Source organism: Alosa sapidissima, chromosome 7 (genome assembly GCF_018492685.1).
Source record: "Alosa sapidissima isolate fAloSap1 chromosome 7, fAloSap1.pri, whole genome shotgun sequence".
NCBI lineage: Eukaryota > Metazoa > Chordata > Actinopteri > Clupeiformes > Clupeidae > Alosa > Alosa sapidissima.
This window is the reverse complement of record NC_055963.1, coordinates 34,958,673-34,984,897: the sequence shown is the minus strand read 5'-3', so window position 1 is coordinate 34,984,897 and position 26,225 is coordinate 34,958,673. Positions and strand designations below refer to the sequence as shown.

Genomic DNA, 26,225 nt, shown 5'->3' with positions numbered 1-26,225 from the left:
GATGTACGAAGATTTGTTCATACACTACCGTTCAAAACTTTAGGGTCACTTAGAAATGTCCATTCCACTCCACTATAGATAGAATACCAGCTGAAATCAGTTGCATTGTGTCTGTATGATTTTAACTGAGATTGGGTTAATGGTACAGACCATCACCCCCGCATTCCCTATAATGGTTCAGCCCAGACCTAATTGGGTAATTAACCATTTAACCTAACCTATTTAATGGCAGGCTTATTTCACACAGGGAGACACACAATAGACTGGAGACAACAGAAGACAGAGGGAAGAGCTGGAGATCCAGGGACTCAGGGAAGTTTAGAGTTTTAAAGTAAATTGAAGTTTATAATGTTAACCTTGCTTGCTGTAAGGGAAGGGGATAAAGTATGGTCCAGAGTTATGCAAGGTCACCTTGTTTGGACCGGGAGCCTAGAAAGTCTGTGGAATTGTTGCCTAGTTTAATGGCGAGTTCAAATGTTCACTTGAAGATACATACTGAAGATCCCTGGATTTTTATGTCTGGATTCCTGCTGTGTTTCCTCCTGGTTTGTGGACAATAAAATAAATTATATTTTTGTACGGAGCTGTGGTCTCCTGCCATCTCCCTCCCTCAACAGCACTTTATCCAGTGGCGCACCTCCCTACACATGGGGTGGCCGCCGCGGTCCCTCACAGCAGCAGTTCTCAGATTACATTATGTGCTGACATAATTGCGAAAAAGTTTCTCCAATGTTTTCTTAGTTAGCCTTTTAAAATGATAGAGTAGTAAACAGAATGTGCCTTTGGAATATTGGATGAATGGTTGCTGATAATGGGCAATGTAGATATTGCATTGAAGATCAGCTATTTCTTTCTACAACAGTCATTTACAACATCAATGATGAAAACAAGGACATTTCTGTGGCTCCAAACTTTTGAACGGTAGTGTATGTGTGTACATGCGTATGTGTGTGTACTCACCACACTGAATATGGGTGGGGGTTTGCGGGAGCTGTGTGTGTGTGTGTACTCACCACACTGAGTATGGGTGGGGGTTTGCGGGAGCTGTGTGTGTGTGTGTGTGTGTGTGTGTGTGTGTGTGTGTGTGTGTGTGTGTACTCACCACACTGAGTATGGGTGGGGGTTTGCGGTAGCGACCCTTGCTCTTGTCCAGTGACGAGTCGCTGATGAGTTTGGGCTCCAGGGGCTCCGGTTTCACTAGGATAGGGGCCTCTCTCTCTACTGCGCGCACACCACACACAGATAAACACAGAGATCAGAGTCATCGGATGTGTGTGTGTGTGTGTGTGTGTGTGTGTGAGTGAGTGAGTGTGTTGTGTGTGAGTGAGTGAGTGAGTTGTGTGTGAGTGAGTGATTTGTGCGTGTGCGTGTTGTGTGTGTCTCTCTAAACCTGGTTCAGGTTTGGCCACCAGTGTGCCCGTGTGTGTGTGAGTGAGTGTGTGTGTTGTGTGTGTGTGAGTGAGTGTGTGTGTGTTGTGTGTGTGTGTGTAAGTGTGTGAGTTGTGTGTGTGTGTGAGTGAGTGAGTGAGTGACTGTGTGTGTTGTGTGTGTGTGAGTGAGGGACTGTGTGTGTTGTGTGTGTGTGAGTGAGTGAGTGTGTTGTGTGTGAGTGAGTGAGTGAGTGAGTGAGTTGTGTGTGTGTGTGTGAGTGAGTGAGTGAGTTGTGTGTGTGTGTGTGAGTGTGTTGTATCTAAATCGGTTCAGGTTTGGCCACCAGTGAGCCCATGTGTGTGTGTTGTGTGTGTGTGAGTGAGTGAGTGTTTTTTGTGTGTGTGTGCGCGCCCATGCACGTGTGTGTGTGTGTGTGTCTCTCTAACCTGGTTCAGGTTTGGCCACCAGTGAGACCATGCGTGTGTGTGTGTGTGTGTGTCTAACCTGGTTCAGGTTTGGCCACCAGTGAGCCCATGCGTGTGTGTGTGTGTGTGTCTAACCTGGTTCAGGTTTGGCCACCAGTGAGCCCGTGCGTGCGTGCGTGCGTGTGTGTGTGTGTCTCTAACCTGGTTCAGGTTTGGCCACCAGTGAGCCCATGCGTGTGTGTGTGTGTGTGTGTGTGTCTCTAACCTGGTTCAGGTTTGGCCACCAGTGAGCCCATGCGTCTCCTGAGATTTGGCCGGTTCTCACACACCTCGCCCGGTTCTGTCTTCACACACCCCGACTGCAACAAACAAACAATGCAATTACACCACACACACAAACAATGCAATTACACCACACACACAAACAATGCAATTATACCACATGCACACGGACACACAGCGCTTTTACAGGCCTCTCTCTCTCACACACACACACAGCTTCTACAGACATCACACACTCTCTTACACACACCTTCTACAGACATCACACACACACACACACACACCTTCTACAGACATCACACACACACACACACACACACACACACAGTTTCCATCACTCATGCTAAGTGGTCTACATTCAAACTTCCGGTCATGGCCCAATGTATCTGTCGGTAGCAATAATTTGGTATATGCACACACCCACACCATGGATGGCGGCCTCTCAACCCTTTTAGAGCTATACGTGTGTAAAATATTAATGCATTACACTATTACCACATAAACATGTCATTCAGGTCCCTCTCCCTCCAACACACACACACACAGGAACAGTTTTGAGTGGTGAGAATGCCTCAGTCAGACTCAGAAAGAGGAAGACTGGCTACTCTGACCAGCTCTACCCAATCACATGCTACTGTTGCATAGCCACTGACATTACCATAACAACCGTTTCCTAACGGACAATAACTGAATGCCTGTTATCTCACACGCACACACACAGAGTGAATACATATGCACACTCACACACACACATACACACAGAGATGCACACTCACACATGCACACAGAGAACTCAGATTTGCACGAACACACGCGCACGCTCACACACGCAGAGAACTCAGACACGCATGCAAACGCACACAGGCACACACGCACACGCGCACACACACACACACACACACACACACACACACACACGTGTTGCTAACTGGAGGTTCCATTGGATGATCTTATGATAGTTTAAATGTACAATTTAATTAAATGACTGATCAGATCTGCATTCGTATAATTTTGGAATGACCTGCAACAAGAGCGTAACATGAATGACCTCTCTCAGCGTAACAAGGTCCTCATGCCAACACCACAAACCAAATCACACACACACACATACACACACACACACACACACAAGCTCTACGGTGGGCCGTGGCATACCGGTTTGATTGGCAGGTCGTCAGGGGTGGGGGTGTGGTTCCCCTGGTCCATGCGCTTGGCGCGGCGGGCGGAGGGAGTGGAGTCGGACAGCTGCAAGGCCCCTCCCATCCTCTGGGGGGTCTCGTGGAGCTTGGACTCCTTCTCGCCGAGGTCAGGGGGCATCGAGGGCTTCTGCACACACTGGAGGACACACACATCCCATCAGATACACACACACAAATCCCATCAGATATACACACACACACACACACACATCCCATCAGATATACACACACACACACACACACACACACACACACACATCCCATCAGACATACACAAACACACACACACACACACATCCCATCAGATATACACACACACACACACATCCCATCAGCTTTACACAAACACACACACACACACCCCATCAGATATACACAAACACACACACACACCCCATCAGATATACACACACACACACACACACACATCCCATCAGATATACACACACACACACACACACACACATCCCATCAGATATACACACACACACACACACACACACATCCCATCAGCTTTACACAAACACACACACACACACCCCATCAGATATACACAAACACACACACACACCCCATCAGATATACACACACACACACACACACACACATCCCATCAGATATATACACACACACACACACACACACACACACACACATCCCATCAGATATATACACACACACACACACACACACACACACATCCCATCAGATATATACACACACACACACACACACACACACACCCCATCAGATATACACAAACACACATCCCATCAGATATACACAAACACACGTACACACAAATATCCCATCAGATACACACACACACACACATCCCATCAGATATACACAAACACACACACACATCCCATCAGATATACACAAACACACACACACACACATCCCATCAGATATACACACACACACACACCTCCCATCAGATATACACAAACACACACACATCCCATCAGATATACACAAACACACACCCCATCAGATATACACAAACACACACACCCCATCAGATATACACAAACACACACACACACACACACATATATATATATCCCCATCAGGTACACACACACTGTGCCACAGACACAGGCTTTAGCCCCAGAAGACCAACCAACCACCAACTAAGTAGGGAGGGAGGGAGCATAGTAGCTATGGAACTAGGAAACAGCAGCCAGAAACAGAACAGGATTGTAATGCTTGACTAGTTGATAAAACCTCTAACCTGTGTGTGAGTGTGGAGGGAGTGTTAGTGAGAGACTAACACTGGTGTGTGTGTGTGTGTATGAGTGTGTGTGTGTGTGTGTGTGTGGAGGGGGTGTTAGTGAGAGACTAACACTGGTCTAACAAAAGTGTATTTAAATGTTGTGTGTCTATAACTAAGAATGTGTGAGAGTGCATGTGTGTGTGTGTGTGTGTATATGAGTGTCAGGCTAGGTTGGAAGCAGGCTCTAGCCTACAGGTCTGCTCTGGTCCCTAGTGAAGGACAGGTTAGAGAGAACAGACTGTCAGCAGATGCTGGCTTAGAGAGCTTAACCCCCCCGCACACACACTCACTCACTAACACTCTCTTATGTGCAGAGAGAAAGCGACCTGGCACACACACACACACACACACACACACACACAGGGTGGAGAGACCTGAATTGGACATAAACTCTCCTCTACACATAGTGACTGCCAGTGACAGCATAGGGGGGGGGGGGGGGGGGGGGTATGAAAGCAGAGGAATGGAAAAAGAAAAGAGAGCGAGAAAACAGAGAAAGAAATATAGAGAGAAAGATATGGGCCCCAATAGGGCAGCAGATGTCAATCACAGGGATGTCCCCACCCCTCCCGCATGAACCATAAACAAATACACACACACGCTGTTTTACACAACAAGAGCAACTGAGCTCTTTCCCCATCCAGAGAACGGAAGGTACAAAGAAGCAGAAACTCTCCCAGTCCTAAACACAATGGAATATTTATATGTTTGTTGTTGTTGTTGTTATTTTATCTCCTGTTTATTGCCCTCAGCTGCAGCTTTAACTCCCAGAGTGCCTCAGCACTGCGTGTCTGCTGCTTCCTTAGTGTAGCGCATTGCATTAGCACGGCTAGTGTTAGCGTAGCCTAGCGGAGACACACACGTACCTTGTCCAGCTCGAAGTCGGCTGTGAATCGCATCAGTTTGGATGCGAACTCTGGGGCCTGGGGCGAGAGAGAGCCAGCATAGTTACTCAACAATTTACGGTGACCTCTGCAGGGAGAGGTCACCGCCATTCGACCAATGGCTCCTCTTTCAGGCCCATGCCTCCATGTTACATTAGGCTTGCACACAGACAGGCAAACACACACACACACACACACACAGCTCGTGATCATGCTGTGCTTTAATTGAATCCTTTGAGTGTGCAGTGGCTACACGGCTGTGTAGCGCATTACATAAGATGCCCAATAAATATATAAACACAAAACACACACATTAATGACATCATGTAGCATCTAGTGCCTGAAGGGCAGCACACACTCTAGCAGCTGTACGTACACACACACACACAGCTTGTGTGCGTAATCACATGTGAAGCTTTGGGCGTACATAAGCAGGCCTGCTAGCGCACACACCACAGCGTCATGCAGTATTAGCACTGAGCCGAGGGCTCAGACATGAACACACACACACACACACACACAGCTAAGCACCATCATTTCTCCCTCCATCTCTCCCTTTCCCTTCCCTCCCTCTTGTCCTTCAACAGATGTATCCCTCATCCCTCCATCCCTTCCTAATTTAACCCCCCCCCCCCCCCCTCTCCCTCCCTCCCTCCTCTATGCCCCCAGTAGGTTGGCCCCAGACTGGAAGAGACTGTATGGGTAGAGGATGCTCTCCCTCCCTCTCTCCCTACCTCTCCATCCCTCTCTCTCTATCCCTATTTGCAAAACTAAGGGGAAGGAGGAAGGGGTAAGACAGAGAATTGGGAAAGGGCCTTACTCTCCCACTCCTTTTTCTTTCTTTCTCTCTCTCTCTCTCTCTCTCTCTCTCTCTCTCTCTCTCTCTCTCTCTCTCTCTCTCTCTCTCTCTCTCTCTCTCTCTCTCTCTCTCATACTCACCAGTAGGTTGGCCCCGGACTGGAAGAGGTTGTATGGGTAGAGGATGCGCTCGTAGTGGGCCCTCAGGTGGGACCCCACGGCCTTCCCGGGAGCGAAGCCCATCCGCAGGGCGATCTTGGTCCAGTGCCGGTCCCGGCACACAATGTCAAAGCCCCCCTCATCCGCCACCAGCTACACAGAGGAGAGGGACCACAGGGGACGTTATTATTCCCAAACCTGGCGAGAGTGTTGGACTCTACACTAAGATGTTGCTAATCTTACCGAGTTGGCATCGAACCAGAATTGAGTTGTAGACTGTGGTGGTTCTCATCTAACTGGGTTGGTGCAGACTACACTGGCACAAACTAGTTTGCCAGAGTTTAGATCTTGTTCCACTGAATAGGTTTCGACTCCGCTGGCTTTGGCCTTGACTAAGCTCAACACACTAAGCTGCCACAGGCCTTGGTAAGCCAGAGTGTTGCTTGTGCTATATGAGGTTCTACTGACTCGTTGAGGTTCTACTGACCTCGTTGAGGTTCTACTGACCTTGTGAGGTTCCACTGACCTCGTTGAGGTTCTACTGACCTTGTTGAGGTGGTAGAGGTCCAGAACCTTGCGCTCGACGTGCGGGATTTTGAGCGAGCATCCCTGGAGCTCCCAGAACTTGGCGATCTGGTCCAGGAAGTTGAGCTTGACCCGGGTCTGGGCCTGCGCGACAGGAACAGGGGTTCAAGTAGTGAATGCATGTTGGTCAAGTGGTGATACAATAAATGGCCTAGACGCTACCCATGTGACGTCACCCCCAAAATCTTACCTACCTAAGCCACCTCAAGATATCATTGACACCCTTGACCTCAAGATCATTGCTTATCACTGCACCTCAAAATCTTATCAAGTCACCCCAAGATCTCTGCTGCCTACGTCACACCATGACCATAACTGCCCAAGTCACCCCAATACTCATCTACAAGTAATGACTATTAGACTCTTAGACTATTACACTTTTCTCTGAGTGCTGAGTTAAGATTTCATGAGACTGCTTTGTGTCCTTCCTCTGGTGACTGGGACAGATGGTCTCATGGCGGCCATGACGGACGGTCAGAGAGGCTGAATACAGACAGCGATCATTAACTGGACCCCTGCACAGTGCATCTCCCCAGAGTACACAGTGTGTCAGACACACACACACACACACACACACACACACACGGAACAGAGGGGGTATCTGCGGACCCATCAAATCTGGTGGTTTTCTGGTGGTCTTTGAACTCTATTCTCTGACTTCCAGTAACAGAGGAACCTCAGCTCCCACACACCCCCCCCCCCCCCCGTACGCTAACACACACACACCCAAGAATATGACCGCAGAGACACACACATGCACAAACAAAATCCATGCAGCCATAAGATTGAAAACACACACAGTAAAATGTTAGGACAAGATAAAACAGAGAAATTACTTCCAGCTCATATAGGAATGCACACACACACACACACACCATAATTACCTCCAGCTCGTTGAGCCTCTGGATGCGAGGCGTGAAGTGGAGTCTGTCGACATCACAGGCGAAGGGAGGCTGCCAATCCTGTAATAAAAACAAGACCAGTTACTACAGAGCAGCTACTGATAACTACACAGCTATTACTGATCAGAGAACAGTTATGACACATTATTACACTCCTCTTCAGAGTGCTGCAAAACGTTCCATTCACATGAATGGGCTTTTCCAATGTTCAGAGGGCTGTTAAAATTATATAAATCACCGCTGCAAAGTATATAATGACCGCTGTCAACGGCAATGGGTTTTGCTCTTTTGATTCACGTCTTTCATATCACTCCGCAAGCAGTCCGTTCACTTATTGCAATGGAATTTTATTGAAAGTGAAAGTCAGCTAGTAATACGTTGCCACGCAACACCTTAAACTCAAGTTCTATTTGTGTGGCGAACTATTTGTTTTCTCAGCGGAACCCACGAAACGGTAACAAAATAATTTCAAAAGACCCATTGTGTGAAGTTTCTTTTCTCGTTTTGGCAAGTAGCCGTATAATAAGCGGGATAATGTACTGTCCGCTGGTCAATAAGTCGCTTCAGGACAAAGCAAGACCCCTCCGCCGTGCATCGGAGTCCTATTCGCCCTGTCTGGACTTATTTACCGATTGTGACCAGCAGACAATACCTCATCCCTTACGTAATCACTGATAACTACACAGACATTATTGATCACTGCACAGCAACTAAGCAACTTGTTACATGTGTTACACTAATCATGATGTACCAATTACTGGTCATTATAATTTATCACACACACACATGCCCCCTACATGTCTGAATGCCTCCTTTTCCCTCCCCAGAACGGCATCAACAGCGACAGATAACCACCCCAGTAATCACAGACAGACAGACAGGCAGATAGACAGACATGCAGACAGACAGACAGATCGAGCAGACAGACAGACACCATCTCTCCCATCATCCTGTCTATCTACTCGGTCTGTCGTGTATGAGACGCCTGTATGTGTCTACAGCTGTGACCTCTGGGGGGTGAAATATCTATCTGCTCAAACCTCCTCTAAAATAATATCTATCTGCTCATCTATCTGCTCAAACCTCCTCTAAAATAATATCTATCTGCTCAAACCTCCTCTAAAATAAGACGTGATCACGCAGGAAATATATATCTGCCTGCTCAAACCTCCTCTAAAATAAGACATGATCACGCAGGAGAGATCTTCACTGGGTGATAAACAGCCTTATTAATTTAACACCACTTTTATGTGTTAAGCATTTAGGACTTAGACATCTGTGTGTGTGTGTGTGTGTGTGTGTGTGTGCATTCTGAGTGCTACACAAACAAAATGCAGGTGTGTATGTGTGTGTGTGTTGCAGACATTCCATGTTTCCATGTGTGTATGCTTGCATGTTTTTTGTGTGTTCAGCAAAGCAGGTGTGCTTTTTAAAAGGCGTCACTGTAGCAGACAGCCCCACTGACACACACACACACACACACACACACACACACACACACACACACAAACACAAACAAACACACCAAACCCTCAGAGGAGGAGAGACAGAAACAGCACATGCCTCTTTAGCAGTAAAAGCTACGTGGACTGGAAGAGCCCACTGTGGTTGAAAACGATGTACATGTGTGAGAGTGTGTGTTTGTAAGAGAGAAGGGGGGGAGAGAGAGAGAGAGAAAGAAAGAGAGAGTGATAGAGAGAGTGAGAGTGTGTGTGTGTGTGTGTGTTTGTGTGTGTGTGTGTCTCCTAGCCAGGCCTCACAGGAAACCTGCAGCCTGCAGTCGGCCTGCTCTGGGCTCTTGGCAACCTGCTGCGGCCAGCTCTCTCGGGCAAGCCAGTGGGGGAGGGGACGGAGCAGACGCACTGCTCTAGGCCACAGGGAGCAGGTGAAACGCTCCAGCTTTGGGGCCTCCTGTAAGGACACCTCCTGGGCCACAGAGAGGGGGGGACGTGGCTGTATTGGGGCCTCTGGTTAGGACACAGAGAGCAGAAGAGACATGACTGTGTTGGGGCTGTGTTGGGATCTCCTCCAGGGCCACAGAAACATCTCCAGGCATTCCAGCTGCCAGATCAGGGACTACTGGACACACAGTCAGAGGTCCACACCCACACCACTGCACGCGCTCAGTACAGGACACACGTCCACACCCACACCACTGCACGCGCTCGATATGGGACACAGTGAGCCCTCACTAGGCTACATCACAGCCAGGCCAGAACCAGACTGGAGCCAGGCCAGCACTACACTAGAGCTTGACCCACTACACAGTCTGGATGTGCACACACCAACACAGACACATTGTGCGCACAATAAGGCCTCTGAATGTCACATGAGACCGCAGCACATGTCCAGTCAAGCACACACACACACACACACACACAAAGCCTCTGAGCTTCACCTGCAGGGGGTCCCATTTACAATTGTCCCATTTTGGGAATAATTTGAAGTCCATCTGCTGGGAATAGTTCCGTATGAGACTTCAAACACACCCAAAATGCTCCCATGGCTGCACTCAGACGTGTTCCCTCACAAATGCTGCAGCTCCCTTGACGACGTTAGCAAGCAAGCACTTTGTCTTGAATAGAGTACAGAACCTGTCTACAGTGAGGGGATCTGGGGCTAGCTGGGGGATCTGGGGCTAGCTGGGGGATCTGGGGGACGTGGGGCTATCTGGAGGATCTGGGGGATCTGGGGCTAGCTGGAGGATCTGGGGGATGTGGGGCTAGCTGGAGGATCTGGGGCTAGCTGGGGGATCTGGGGGACGTGGGGCTAGCTGGAGGATCTGGGGCTAGCTGGGGGATCTGGGGCTAGCTGGGGGATCTGGGGGACGTGGGGCTAGCTGGAGGATCTGGGGGATCTGGGGCTAGCTGGAGGATCTGGAACTAGCTGGGGGATCTGGGGCTAGCTGGAGGATCTGGGGGATGTGGGGCTAGCTGGAGGATCTGGAACTAGCTGGGGGATCTGGGGCTAGCTGGAGGATCTGGGGGATGTGGGGCTAGCTGGAGGATCTGGAACTAGCTGGAGGATCTGGGGGATGTGGGGCTAGCTGGAGGATCTGGAACTAGCTGGGGGATCTGGGGGCTATCTGGAGGATCTGGGGCTAGCTGGAGGATCTGGGGGACGTGGGGCTAGCTGGGGGATCTGGGGGATGTGGGGCTAGCTGGAGGATCTGGAATTAGCTGGGGGATCTGGGGCTAGCTGGAGGATCTGGGGGATGTGGGGCTAGCTGGAGGATCTGGAATTAGCTGGGGGATCTGGGGCTAGCTGGAGGATCTGGGGGATGTGGGGCTAGCTGGAGGATCTGGGGCTAGCTGGGGGACGTGGGGCTAGCTGGAGGATCTGGGGGACGTGGGGCTAGCTGGAGGATCTGGGGCTAGCTGGAGGACGTGGGGCTAGCTGGAGGATCTGGGGGACGTGGGGCTAGCTTGAGGATCTGGGGGACGTGGGGCTAGCTGGAGGATCTGGGGGACGTGGGGCTAGCTGGAGGATCTGGGGCTAGCTGGGGGATCTGGGGGATCTGGGGCTAGCTGGGGGATCTGGAGGACGTGGGGCTAGCTGGAGGATCTGGAGGATCTGGGGCTAGCTGGAGGTGGGTTTGAGCCCCCATCGCCCATCTCAGCCACTGGAAGACACAGAGTGTACCATTGACACAGCTAAACAGTTATGTTAGCTATGAAGAATTGTGACCTCACTCTCTCACACACGTACACAGAGGATGGGAACAGCTTAGACACACTGGAGTTCAATTTAAACCGAGAACAATAGTTTTTTCTGTTTCGCCACTTTCACCTCCTCCGTCTCTCTCGCTCTCTCTCTCACACAAACACACACCCTCCCCCATCCTGGTGTGGGTTTAATGTGTAAACAAGCCTTCTCTCTCCACAGGCTAACAAGTATGCCAGGTTGACATCTTTACCATTCAGGCCTCCCACTGCAAACCCCACCCTCTCTCACACACACACAAACAATGTACTCCCTCTTTGTGTTCCACAAAGAGCTTTCTGAGGTCCTAAAAGACACGCATCCCCAACAAACCAGCCAGCCACACACAAATATGATATACACTTAAAATGGTCTTCTGCCACAATGAAATCAATTCATACATAACGCATAAGCCCTAGAGGTATCCCGTTATCTCCAAAGTGCAGAGGATATCGCATAGATGGTCTACTCCTTTATGACCCTCTAGAGATGATATTGCCTGCATAGATGTCTCTGTTTACAAGTCAGAAACTGGGAGGTTTTATTTGTTTTAAAGGCCAAACCACAGACATATTCTCTAATAGTAATTAAGTAAACATATTGTTCCACTGTCTGCTCCCGAGTCATCATCACGCCGTCGAACACAAACGCTGGTCATTTGGGAACTGTTGTACGCTCATACACAATGGGAAAAGAACAACAGCCTCATACCACTAAAGTCCAATATAATTTGATCGTTTTATTATTTCACAAAAAATAATAGGAACCGAAGTAGCAGAACAATTATTCGGTGAGCGCATATCATCCTTGAGTTATCTGACGCTTCACGCCTATTGGTCAGTGGAATTCCTAAAACAAGGAGAAAGCCTTCGTGTTTCACTTATCTTTGCATTATATGGTTGGATAAATTAGTAAGTACAGTGTCCTTTGACCGAACCACGCGATACGGAAGTTAATAACTTTATACACAACCCAAATCTATTGTAAACATGGAGAAGACATACAATAAGGAATTAATTAATTAATTTCAGTAGCCATGTTGCGAGCACACACCGTCACCGCTTCTCGACTTCTTTCCACTCACCCCTCTCCCACACACACTCCACAACCGGGACAGAAACCCGCTATGCGGATTGAGGACACACGATTTCCTACACTGTTCGAGCACGAAGGCTTTGCTCTTGATGCCTCCACAACAACCCCTAGCACAGACACACAAAATGGCCAGATGGTGCTCTCCATAGCCTACCACAAAGCCAACATGGAAGACAACACCCAAGACTAGGCCTGCTTGGCGGACGGCCTGGGCGAACACAGAGCTGTGTGGAACCTCGCTCGGGCTTCAAATGCCTGACCTTCGAAGATATTTAATTAAAACTTCTTTATTTATTTTTTCACATCCCTGACACGCTGCAGGGGGGGGGGGGGGGGGGTGTCTTGTCACTACTGCCTAGTTGAAAGGCAGTTGCATTTATAGTGCGTGAATGACTTGACTGACTTGCTAACTGAAATCATGATCTAAAATCAGCGTGTACATTAGCCTACAACAGAAGGACTACCGACTCTTTATTATTTAAGGAAATGCGCCCCCCCCCCCCCCCCATGTAGGCTATGGCAAAGCAAGCTCAACCAAGCAATTGTAACACACAATGTCAAGGCGATTGAAATCGGAGTAGCCGACTTTCTAACACAAAACACCCGTTACACATCAGTTATTACGATTTAAGCTAAAATTGATTACTGACAGTGAGCGTCGAATGCTACCATATTTAAATTACTGCATGGAAAACGTCACGTAGCTTCTACTTCCAGTGTGAGCGTCACTTTGGTGAGAGTCAAAGACCAGACAAAAATAATGAATAATTACATATGTATGTCTATATGTAGGCTATCCTAGAGGCTCTAGTATAGCCTAAACCTCTGCAAATCAACCTCAATAAACGGATGAAGTGGCTGAAGGTTGTCAGTGGTATTGAGAAGACTGCTACTGGATATATGCCAATGTAGGATTTAATTGTGTGAATAAAATACAATCTTCTTGAAACCATTGTGACAGTAACATGTGCCCTGTGCCCACCACACAACGACCATCAAAGACTTTCTCTTGATACAATGTCGTCTACTCTGGTCTTTACGTAACCCATCTCCTTGACGGAGGAGCGGAAGCAATCCAGCAGCACTTTCTCTCAGGACAGAGCGGCGCAAAAGGGAGAACTTTTGAGACACTCGTGGCGCGTTTGGTTCAATTTGTCATGCCAATTATATTGAAGTAAAGATAGCGGTAATAATCCTATGCTTCAATATGAGAAGGACCAGAAAGACTATGTTCAATAATCTAACAACTTGCAAGATAACAACTTGCCCGTGCTTAACTTTAGCATACTTTTAGTTATAAAGGTATACATTAAAAGCCATCACACTGTTAGGTTACAGCATACATATTTGATCATAGGCTAGGCTTACCCTTATTGTGCAACTGAGCTCAGCTCGGCTGATTGGCAAGTTAGGCAGCGATGTTCACTGGCTAATAGATAGGCTAGCACCAGGTATGCTGTCCACGTTGTGTGACCATGAAGCCTCCACACAATCAAGGCTACTTAAGATCTATTACACTCCACAAAATTACTTGTACATATAAGTAAGTGCAGTCTCACAATGTAGAATCAGTGCGGCATAAGTCATTTGAAACACACGCCGGTCGGTAAAACCACCATTCTCCACAGCAGAACTTTCAGCTAACGTTAGCTATAGAGCTAGGATAGTCAACAACGTTAATGTCTTGAGTTTGCCGAAGAAAGCGGCCTATTATATGGCAAAAAATATCTTTGTCTCATTTGCAGGCTAAGAAGAAGTATCTTTCATGAGTATTTGGAGCTTGGAAACCATGCAGTTAATTATACCCTTATACAGCCGAGGGAAGCAACTAACGTTAACCAAATGTCACTTGTGTGAAACAACGACCCTATCCAACTTACGTTAGCCAGCGTTAGGCTAACTATGTCAGATTACGTTATCAGGTCTCACAAAACAATTCTTGGTGATAATAGCAACATTCTGATAATACAGAAGTGATCTTCACGGAATATATTTTTATAAGTTTGTATTTGTTGTGTTACTAATGTGTAGTTTTTTGTTTACTGTCGTTTAGCTGTACTGGGCTGACGTTTGCTAACGTTACTTCAGGACTTTTCGTCCCAATGATCAGGAGGATCTCCAATATTTGTGTCAAAGTACAGTTACTGATCAGCGTGTCAGGTGTAAAACTGTCACACACACCGCGCAGACGGCCACTTTCAACCACCTGCCCCCCATTCTAATTAAAAAAGAAGGACCTTGATAGTTGAGCACACAAAAGATAGCAAGCCAGCTGGCTTATTCTTTCTAAAGCCGCCATGTTGAAAATTTCCCTTTAAACCCATTAAGACATGATCCAAATTCTCAAACAGTGGTTGCCGAGGAAATTCAGTTTGCAGCATCTTGAAACACTCTATCCCCCAACGCCGCACTCACCGGAGGCGGTCGGACCTTGCAGATACCAGTTTTCTCGGCTATGGGTCGAATCTTATTGATAAATGCAAAGGGATCCGCAAATTCCTCCCAGCTTGGTTCGAAGACTGGGCACTCCGGTGGCGGCTTGAACTCGTCCGGCCGAGGCTGGGTCATTGTCGTGGTCCGGTTCCAGGCCAAAGTAGACACCGGTCGCTTTATCCTGACAGACTGAAATGTTGTTAGGATCAACAAGACGATCAATTCCTTGGTTACTCCAGCATCAGATTCTCTTTGAGTCAAACAATCAGCATCAACATTCACTAGCACTCACACACACATACACACACCGTGAGATGATTGTTCTAAGGCAGTGACTACGTCCGCCCAAAAAAATAGAGACCAATTTAGTCTACTAAATATTATAATTCTTCGAAAATCTTAGAGACAATATTTAATTGACCTGTGTGAAGTATAGTACCTTTTCATTACTGGTTAAGTATATTGTTGTTAAATTTCACAATATTTGTCGGTGGAATGTAAAGGGACGATTAGAGATAGCCTTAGATAAATGCATGAGTTACATGGCCTAAAACACGTTGCCTGCGTGTAAAAAAAAATCTCTAAGGATAAAAGATACGCACGCATCATAGTCTAGTGAAGCTCTGAAAAGCATGCTGTAAGACAGCGAATAGGGAGCTCTTGTTAGAGGTCCCATAGGCCTATCGAGTTTATTTATTTATTTGTTTGCCAAATGCAGCCTGCTGTAGGCTAATACCGAATTAATCAAATGACGCTGTGTTAGGCCAGCAAAATATGTGGGGACATCGAGTATAGGCTGCAAATAACCGTCTCATCAACAACTTCAAAACATTTTCAAGGAGGTTAAGGCCAATTGAACGTGACACAACTTATTTTAGTACACGCTACATGTTTTAACTAATACGCGTTCACTTCATATGAAGTGATTACATAATGTTTATTGCAACTACCACCGGGACGGCGTCCTTCCATAAAAGCGATATTGCCATATGTAGGCTGGCTACCCATCCAGTACTGTTTACTTCCGCGGAGGAATATCTCCAGGTGACAGCTCACGGTGGCCGGGACTTGTTCTTTAAATAGACTCTATGGAGTTGCTGATTGGATGCTGTCCCTACGAGTTTGGGGAAGGAGGGGTCTGTTGTAATTAATCTTATTAGGCTGGAGTTAGGGAAATGAGTCTACACCAAAATAATGAAACAAAATCACAAGATCGAAATACGTTGAAGGATTTGGCCCTGCACTCCAAAACACCACCGTGTGTTGCTCTCATATCCAACAGTAACAGTGAAGTAGGTCACTCAGTCAGCACTCCAATGTGCCTATAACTCCTATTAGGCTAAAGGAGATAGAACAATATTTTACATTAGACTGACTGGCCTATCTTGAAATGCTTGGCGCTCCTTGCAGTCGGTAGTTTCTGCCTCAGAGCTGTTAGTATTCAGTAGAAGCGGAATTAGCATTTGCATTTATTTTGAACCCTGGATTGAGTTATAAACTTATCTTAAGTTTAACACTGTGCGAATGTCTAGTATACGGGTCCTTAAACAGCAGATCGACTCATTCAAAGCATCAGACAACAACAATGTCAAGGTCAGCCGGAACGACGCCACCATAGACTCCCCACAGGCCATTTTGTGTGACATGTGTGTGTCCATCACAGGAGATTGGAGGGGGAGGTTTTTCCACCCACGTTTCACGCATTGAACCGATAGTTTTTACGGAACGTTTCTGGTTACCACGTGAGAAAATTACCTTACAAAACAGTTTACTCTGGTTCATACAAGGCTATACCAGAGGCCTACAGGCGAAGTAAACCGTCCACTGACACCACAGAAAAGTTGTTGTTTCTTGGCATAGGCCTACTATAATTTGGACATATGCAAATCATTCATTTACATGAGTACCATGCCAAACCAGATCTAGTCCTTCCTATACCCACCCTAATCGGAGATGAATCAAGACAAACTAGTCGAACCTGCTGTTAGGGCTAGTCAACCAAGGAAGTGAAGCCCTATATTGGTTAACACCACCATTCTTTTACACAATAATCAGAATCACCATATAATCCCAGCATCTTAAAAGAATAGTCTACATAGATTTCGAATGTATATGTACACTGACGTTTCATTGACACTGGAAAACATGTTTTTATGCTGCAGAGCATGAAGGGACATCATGTTGAGGCAGTCCCCAAAGCAAGTCTGAATGTGCATTTACCATCTTCTGTGTAGCTATTCACCGTATGGCATTGTACATCATCCACCTATATAATCTCCAGGGTACAGTATGTAGCAGGAGTCTAGCGTTATAAGCAAAAACTAGACAAGCCAGTACAAGGAGTTCAACACACACCAGGAAGTGACATCTTACCGTGCATCCCATGGGGAGCCACACACACACACACACACACACACACACACACACACACAAAGTCCTCCGAAGCAGCAGATGTAAACACAAAATCTTTATTCAGGGGAATAAAAAACACTGAAACAGTGGGCAGCAGCACAGTCTGTTTTTAGAAACACAACGGTCACGAAGAACTGAGACCAGTCACTTATCAGACAACACCACAAGTACAAACAGAGTTCACGAACAAAAGAAATCAGACAGCAGGACAGATGAAACACACACACACACACAGAGAAACAGACAGACGAAAGAGAATGTTGATCCCTTTTGCGGGGTGGCAGTGGGCGGCAGGCTCAGAAGATGCAGTAGGCTCCGCTCAGTACTCCTCGCCCTCCTCCTCGTCCTCCACGGAATCCGCTCCCACCTCCTCGTAGTCCTTCTCCAGCGCCGCCAGATCCTCGCGGGCCTCGGAGAACTCGCCCTCCTCCATGCCCTCGCCCACGTACCAGTGCACGAAGGCACGCTTGGCGTACATCAGGTCGAACTTGTGGTCCAGACGGGCCCAGGCCTCGGCGATGGCGGTGGTGTTGCTCAGCATGCACACGGCCCTCTGCACCTTGGCCAGGTCTCCACCGGGCACCACAGTGGGCGGCTGGTAGTTGATGCCAACCTGAATGGGAATAGAGAAAGTGTGAGATCAGTGGTTTAGAGCAAACCATCATGGCATGGCACGTGGGAACAACCAATCACATGCATTCTCTTCTCTGGGATCAACCAATCCCAAGCACAGCACACTCTTCCAGACTCACCTTGAAGCCAGTGGGGCACCAGTCCACGAACTGGATGGAACGTTTGGTCTTGATGTTGGCGATGGCCACGTTGACGTCCTTCGGCACCACATCTCCCCGGTACAGCATGCAGCAGGCCATGTACTTGCCGTGACGAGGGTCGCACTTCACCATCTGATTGGACGGCTCGAAGCAAGCAGTTGTGATCTCGGCGACAGACAGCTGCTCGTGGTAGGCCTTCTCAGCGGAGATGATGGGAGAGTACGTCACCAAGGGGAAGTGGATACGAGGGTAGGGCACCAAGTTGGTCTGGAACTCAGTCAGGTCCACGTTCAGGGCTCCGTCAAATCGGAGGGAGGCGGTGATGGAGGACACGATCTGGCCAATCAGCCTGTTAAGGTTGGTGTAGCTGGGCCGCTCAATGTCCAGGTTGCGCCTGCAGATGTCATAGATAGCCTCGTTGTCCACCATGAAAGCACAGTCGGAGTGCTCCAGGGTGGTGTGGGTGGTCAGGATGGAGTTGTAGGGCTCCACCACTGCCGTGGACACCTGGGGCGCGGGGTAGATGGCGAACTCCAGCTTGGACTTCTTTCCGTAGTCGACAGACAGGCGCTCCATCAGCAGGGAGGTGAAGCCGGAGCCAGTGCCGCCACCGAAGCTGTGGAAGATGAGGAAGCCCTGAAGACCTGTGCACTGGTCAGTCTGCGAGAGAGGGAGAAAGAAAGAAAGAAAAAGTTATTTCACCATGTGAGGCTTTTGCAATGGTGCAGAGGAAAGAAAAAGAGTGTGAGTGTCTACTGTAAATGAGAGCCCTACAGGCCCGTACTGTACATTCAGCAGGAGACACACTTGGCAATTGTCAGTATCATTAGTCAAGTTCCACACAGAAATAATGTTTTACCACCAAGAACCAGGAGATATGACTGGGATTCTTCCACACACAAGAAATGCAAGAGGACTGACAATAGTAAACTCCTTGTGCTTGTCTCGTCCCAGCAGGCAGAACCTGATTTGCAACAAAGAGCGTCGGCACAGTGACGAGGACGACACTCACCAGCTTGCGAACACGCTCCAGGACTATGTCGATGATCTCCTTGCCGACAGTGTAGTGTCCGCGGGCGTAGTTATTGGCTGCATCCTCCTTCCCGTTGATGAGCTGTTCAGGGTGGAACAGGCTGCGATAGGCCCCCGATCGGACCTCATCTACGCCACGGACAAAGAAAAACAAACGATGACGGATGGGACACACAAGGAGCTGTGGCCTGCCCTTGTTTATTACAACTGCTAAACGGTTCAGACCATGGAGTGTATTACATAGATCTGGAAAGAGTGAGGGAGCAGAGCCCCCATTCATTTCAATGGCCCATGCTAGGTAGCTAGGCTAGCTATCAAAGTTTGAAATTCACAGCAACCAATTTTTTCAAAATGGAGTTTCACAGGGCTTATTTCCAGCACCATCTAGAGTTAACCAATTAGATGCTACGTTACAGATGGAGACAAGATAGTACAACAGTATGTCGTCGATGCAGATTAGTGGTTGAAGTGATTTTGTGCTGGCAGGATCAGACAATCCACACGGATGACATCATCTGTGGCCATCAGAAATGTGGCACTTAAAGCAACACCAAAGCACTTTTCCTCTGTCGCACGCACGCTATTTGTTTATCCAGCAACGGCTTTGCAAATAACGATGTCCATAGACAAGGTAGAATATGTTGCATGATTTTATGAAAGTATGATGTATTGCGACATCATGCAAGCTAAATCTGTAGTTTCTAATGTCTCATTCAATGGAACTACAGATCCGCTACCCGATCTGGCAAACTTACATAGTGCAGTTATAGCCGATAGAGGGCCCGCAAAGCGAATGCAGAAGTACCATTCACCCTGTTACGAGTTGATAAACCACTGAAACAAATTTGGAAACATTATTTTAAGATACAAAAAACTCTTTGGTGTTGCTTTAATTGGTTTGATTGTGAAAATGGGGCCAGAAGTGAGCACATATTGGACGCCATTTTAAAGATGGTGGAGGCCAGCTGGGATGCTAACTCGCTAAAGCTAACCCTCTTCCTCACCCCCTGGTTTAGACAGCACAGACAAAGGTTTCCATGACAGTGTTTCACTGGGGGCAGTTGCGGTCTGTGGCCACTAGAGGGCACAGTTGGACAGCACATCTGACTGAAGGTCTACAGAGGTTTTCAGATGGACCCATATTCCCTATGAGGGCTGTCCCTGTGTTCTCACCAATCACAGATGGTTCCAGGTCCACAAACACAGCCCGCGGAACGTGCTTCCCAGCACCGGTCTCGCTGAAGAACGTGTTGAAGGAGTCGTCGCCTCCACCTCTGGGCTTGTCGGCTGGCATGTTGCCATCAGGCTGAATGCCATGTTCCAGGCAGTACAGCTCCCAGCATGCATTGCCAATCTGAACTCCAGCTTGACCCACGTGTATGGAGATGCACTCACGCTGGATGACCAGAGAGAGAGAGACAGAGAGGAGAGAGAAAGGAGCACAGGAGTTTAAAAAATGCAGACCTCCATGTCAGTGACCATATCGCTGGGCATATGGCACCCAGGCATACTGACAGTGACTGACACACACACCAAAATTCAGAATTGAACTGAGAATAACTCCTAAATTCCAATTCTTGAATTTGAGGAGGTCAAAAACAAGATCTAGAATAAAGCTCAAATTTGAATTAAAGGAAGTACAATTGAAATTCAAAGAAATTCATATACATAATTTAAGTCTAGTGAATATTGCTTTTAAAAAGTAATCCGAATAAAGTTATCCAAACCACATGTATAATGGGCAACTTAAATCAGTAACCAATTACATTTCCAAATGAACCTTCCCAACACTGAATGTATGGGAGATTCAACACATTCCGTTGTGACTGGAATTTTTTTGAATTGCCATGAATTTAATTCCACTTCCTGTCATTACAATTCAAATTCAACTTCCTGTGGGGCGGAGCCAATTCAATTCAAATTCCAATTCATGAACTGAATGGAGGTCAATTCTAACATTCTCAATTTTGCACAAGCCTGAAGCAACTGGCATGTTCGTCTCATTGACGCAAGGTCACCATTGTTGGGAGGCACACAACACCCCCGCATGCCGCATTGATGACGCAATAGTCATCACTCGCCGCGTGCGCGGACGCACACACACACTGGGCTTTGTGTGACCTTAAACAACTGCGTGACGGGACACCCTTACGACTTGATACACTCAGAGCCAAGCAGCCGCCTGCGTGGGACCCAGGATGGAGCAGCATCTGTCTGAGCAATGTGACCAGGCCCCAGTCAGAGTTCAGTCATAAAACCAGGAGGATAGACACACACCTGGCTCACGCACAAAACAAATGGCCGACCAGGAATCCACCTAGACTCAAACACAGGAGTCTGTAATTACTGCACTCCTCATTTACACACTAGCGAGTCTAAGCTGAGTGGGCGTGGTCAGAATGGCATGACTACTGCCCTAGGACACTTACACTCTCTCCCTCTCTCTCTGTGTTTAAATGAGTGTGGTCCGCTTTAAAGCATAGCTCAGATTAATGTGGCCAGGCTTCCTTTAAAATCTGGGCAGGAGGCCAAAAAATTCCCTACACTTTCCTTAAAAGCCAGTTAGGGGGGCACACTATCAGAACTGGCCTGGACTGGATTCAGCATGGATGTGGGTTACTGTAAGGAGTGGCCTCTTGTGAATCTGGAGTGTACAGAAACATAAGGTGGCTCAGGTTTCTCTCCTAAAACAATCACTCCTCTCCTCTCCTCATAGGAGCACACACACCAGATCAATCTGAGACCACTTAGCCTACGACTGGACTCAAATAATGCAGAAAGGGAGAGGCCAAGTTCAAACGATTTCTCACCGTGTCAGCAGAGGGAGAGAGAACTACCGCTACATGAGGGCCTATACTGTCCCGTCTGTAAAAAGAACCAGAACTACAGCCCACTACGGGCAACATCGTGGGGAAAGTAACATGTAACCATTAAGCAGGTTTTGACATGCTGCACACAATCACCATTTCAATTAAACCAACTCAACCCTCTCTCTGCAAGAGGCCTAATGATGTGTGTCGTCTTCTTTTTGAACACCAACGGCCGACACACATGGCGAACACGAACACGGTACAGAGAAGCGACTTTATGGTGCTACCGAAAGCGATCCTGAATGAGTCAATGGATAAAAATGTCAAGGCGAAAAAAAAGAAGGGAAAAAAATATTTAAAAAGAAACCGACAGACTAGGCCGCCAACCACTGTACAGGTCGGACTTATATGTCTGTCCTTGTTGTCAGACAGACACTACCTTTAACCAGGTGTACAAGGTTCTTCCCAATCTAAGTATGTCAAGGAGTGCGGGAGCTGACGCATGTGACTTTATGGCAGAAGAGTTCCCCGCTACTCGAGATCCCTTCCCCCCATCCCGGCTACGATGCATGAAAAAATCCCACCTACCCGTTTCCCAACCCAGGGCCAACATGGGCCTCTTCGACAGATTCCGCGGATTCCTCCAAAAGCACACCGCACACATGTCCCATAACCGCTTTGTTCCTCTACGGGCAAGCTCAGAACATTCGCTTTTGTCCCACGAACAAAACTTAGTAGAAAATGGCAGGAAATCACAAAAACAGGAAGGTGCGCACACAAAAAAGTTATTGTCGTGTGCAGTTTTAAAATGAAATGGGCACATGTCGAATGACCTTTCAGTCAGACTGAAAGTCGTCACGAAGTTAAAAACTCTTTTACGACTCCGTCATGTACAGTAATAACTTAAGACTTTCTTGTCCAGATACTGTTGGCGCACTGGGGATGTGGCGCATCTGGTCCAAAATTAGATCGCACCACGGGGACAATGAAAAGCGAAAAGAGACAAAACTCACCATTTTAGCGATGGACTTTGAAAGTCTGATAAAAAAAAATGTAGAGAAAAAGTGTTCTGTGCGTTGACTCCGTTGACTTTAGACGCGTTACGTGTCTCCGCCAACACAGCAATGTCATTCGAAGAAATGCACTGACAAGTTTTTATACGGGCCGCAGGAGAGACCGCCTTCACACGAGCACTATTGGTGCACGGAAGGGAGATGGCTCTCTACGGACAGCTATTGGTGGACATATTTTTATAATATTACGCCTTAATTAAGACTTACGCTTTACACAATTGAAATGAATACAATGTAAATGTCAAGTTTGAGATATTCAGTACAGCAGGCGTCAAATACATAGTCCTGTAGTTTTCCTGAAAAGTTTTAGGATACATTCATTGGAAAGGGGAGGGACACTACAATTTTGAAATTCGCTTTGAAGTTGTCTCTTGCGTTGCTCTGCAGAGCAGCTTCGCATAGTGCTGAAAAAAGATTCCTCCCCTTTCAAACATACGAGGAGCGCATGTCCGGCATCTTTCAAAATTCAAAATACCAGTGCAGTTGCGGTTATCCGTCAAAAGATCCACCCCTACACATAGTGAAGTTTAAAGCCATACCTACACCAGTGGGTGTAAGTGGCTGTGTGAAATAGGACATCATAAGTAATAAAACAAATGAAACATTTCTCAATGTAGCTCAGCATCACCGTTAGTGGTGTATGCAGAAGACAACCGATCATAATAATGTCCAACACTCATCATGGTCATGTCGGAGTGGAGAGATGGGTACTTTACCCTGACCAAACCCAGACATTCTAAAGGTCAAAAGGTCCTTTAGTACAGGGATACACACACAGTACATACAAATACTTGAGTGTGCAGCTTGTGGGAGCGTGGTCCATGGGGAGGCAGAAGTGTAAAACTGCCCTAAATTGCACAGACAGGGTGTCACCTGAGAGATTCTCACAATTGCAGTCACCATAGCAGTCTATAGAGTCCCACTACACTAGTGCCTAAGTACGTCACGGAGTAACCAAATAGACATCTTCAGACATAACATGGTGCTTCGGCACGTAGACATCCAACCCCTGGACCAGGGGGGTATTCCAAGTCAGAGTAAGTGGTAAACCTCCTACAACAAGAGCCCTATGGTATTGTTTTGTTAGGAGAATGAAGCCATACAGCTCTTCTATTAGGTGGTTTACCACCTACTCCGTGTTAACTAACCCAGGTTTGTCACTAAACCTCGTACTTGGAATACCCCCCAGGTCTCCAAGCAAGTTATGGTGGTGCAGGCACGAATGCACCACAATCTGCAAAATCTACCTCTCTAAAATATCAGCAACACAGTCCACGGACACCTGCATTTGGTCAACACGGTCCACAGACACCTGCATTTGCTCAACACAGTCCACAGACACCTGCGTTTGGTCATTGCTACCTGACATCAGAGATGGGAAGTAACAAAGTCCAAATTCTTAAGTACTGTAATTAAGTAGCATTTTCAGGTATCTGGACTTTACTGGACTATTTATTTAACAACCTTTCACTTTACTCCCCTACATTTTCACAGAAATATCTGTACTTCCTACTCCTTACATTTATCAAAACTCTCTTCAAAAGTCTTGTTACTTTTGTGTTAATGCATTTGAGGAGAGCTATCAAATTAGTTTTTAATTTGAGGTCATTTTGTGCTTTCCCAACATCAAGGCTGATTTATACGTAAATCGATGGGACAGTAGTGATCCAAAAAGAGGGTTGACTTTGCAACTGTAGGGGTGCCGTCTAAGTGGCGACAGCAAGACAATGGTTACATGATAATGGAAAACTTATCTATCGAATTCAGTGCTTCATCAGGATGTGTACAGACGTCAAAACATCATATTCTTTGTCTGCTTTTCCATCTTAAAAAATGGACATTTCCCGACTAGGCCCTATTCTGCCAGTGAGCTTACCTCAAACAGAGGTTGTTTCTCTGCCAAGTTCATCCCATGGCTTGGTAGTAGGCAACAAGCTTGCTTGATTTTTTTTTTTCATGAAATGTCATAGGGACAATGAAATAGTTGTAAAGGAGTAAAGTTGTTAAATTGGAATAATTGTAGACTCCAGTCCACTTCTTTAATAGTAACAACTGGTAAACTAGTCCTTCAAAATGGCCAGGATACTTTGTACTTTTATACTTTATGTACATTGTAAGTCTGTACTTTGTTATTTTTACTTGAGTAAAGAAGTTGAACCACTACTTTTAACCAATACTTTTTCTAGAGTATTTTTTTACAGATTTTTACAGTATCTGTACTTCCACTTGAGTATGGAAAGTGTATACTTATTACCATCTCTGCTGTCGGCTTCTACACACAGTTGCGTGCGTTGCAGTGCTGGAGACGCATCCCATTCACTTTACATGTTCTTACGTCATCCGTTGCCGAATTGAATTGTGGGTCCGTTGCGTCAGGTGAGCAGCACTGAGGAAACGCATACACACCTGCCTCAGGTGAGCAGCACTGAGGGCGGTTGGACCATAGACACTTGATCAGGTGTACAGTGCTAAGGACAGCGGGACCAGACACCTGCAGAGTCCAGGACTGCTCATTCCCGCTTCATCATATTCCCCAGGTCAGGTCAGATCCTGAGATCACGTGAGGTCGCCCACGGGTGTGGGAGCAGAGTGTGGATTGATTTCTGCTGGGTGAGAATGACGCATAAGTAAGTTATATTGTAGAGACCTGATCAGAGCTCCTTTTCAAGCACAGGCAAAACCAGAAAGACTTCTTTCAAACTTACTGCACCAGAACATTCTGAAACACCTGAAATGTCAATAAGTAATGACTTACACACAGAGACAGAAAAACACAGACACCCACACATACAGGTAGACAGAAAAGACAACTACACGCACACACAGACAGACACACATACTGTCACACATGCAGACAGACAGACATAAACACACATGCAGACAGATAGACACACAGACACACACACAACCTGTGAGGAGACACAGCAATAAAGGGACATGACCAAAGAGAAGACTGAATACAATCTTTATTAACAATAAGATTTAGTGTCTAAATGCACTTAAAATCATTA

General features: G+C 47.0%; 2 protein-coding genes across 6 annotated transcripts in view; both read right to left on the bottom strand.

The window, feature by feature from the left end:
- kdm5bb (lysine (K)-specific demethylase 5Bb) overlaps window positions 1-15,445 on the bottom strand; it is a 31,195-nt gene extending 15,750 nt beyond the window's left edge. The window contains exons 1-8 of one of the 4 annotated variants that reach the window (XM_042098013.1): window positions 15,097-15,444; window positions 7,867-7,944; window positions 6,944-7,066; window positions 6,380-6,550; window positions 5,423-5,479; window positions 3,234-3,413; window positions 2,062-2,155; window positions 1,103-1,221 (exon numbers count right to left, since the gene is read on the bottom strand). In XM_042098013.1, coding sequence (XP_041953947.1) covers window positions 1,103-1,221; window positions 2,062-2,155; window positions 3,234-3,413; window positions 5,423-5,479; window positions 6,380-6,550; window positions 6,944-7,066; window positions 7,867-7,944; window positions 15,097-15,249 — 975 coding nt within the window. In that variant the 5' untranslated portion in view covers window positions 15,250-15,444. The other 3 variants (XM_042098014.1, XM_042098016.1, XM_042098015.1) reach the window with 3 other exon arrangements.
- Window positions 15,446-17,566: 2,121 nt separating this feature from the next.
- On the bottom strand, window positions 17,567-25,986 carry tuba5 (tubulin alpha 5). 2 transcript variants are annotated; one of them, XM_042098021.1, is made up of 5 exons: window positions 25,621-25,986; window positions 20,505-20,727; window positions 19,312-19,460; window positions 18,279-18,959; window positions 17,567-18,139 (listed from the first exon to the last, which is right to left on the bottom strand). In XM_042098021.1, the coding sequence occupies exons 2-5, from the start codon at window positions 20,623-20,625 to the stop codon at window positions 17,846-17,848; spliced, it is 1,245 nt and encodes a 414-aa protein (XP_041953955.1). In that variant the 5' UTR covers window positions 20,626-20,727; window positions 25,621-25,986; the 3' UTR covers window positions 17,567-17,845. The 2 variants fall into 2 exon arrangements, with proteins under 2 accessions (XP_041953955.1, XP_041953954.1); XM_042098020.1 differs by lacking the exon at window positions 25,621-25,986 and adding an exon at window positions 23,155-23,301.
- Between the last annotated feature and the right edge of the window lie 239 nt (window positions 25,987-26,225).

Coding starts and splice junctions, on each gene's coding strand:
- tuba5 (XM_042098020.1), bottom strand. Junction 18,960..19,311: donor TGGAGCGTGTTCGCAAGCTG/GTGAGTGTCGTC, acceptor CCTCTCTCGCAG/ACTGACCAGTGCACAGGTCT. Junction 18,140..18,278: donor GGTGCCCCACTGGCTTCAAG/GTGAGTCTGGAA, acceptor ATTCCCATTCAG/GTTGGCATCAACTACCAGCC.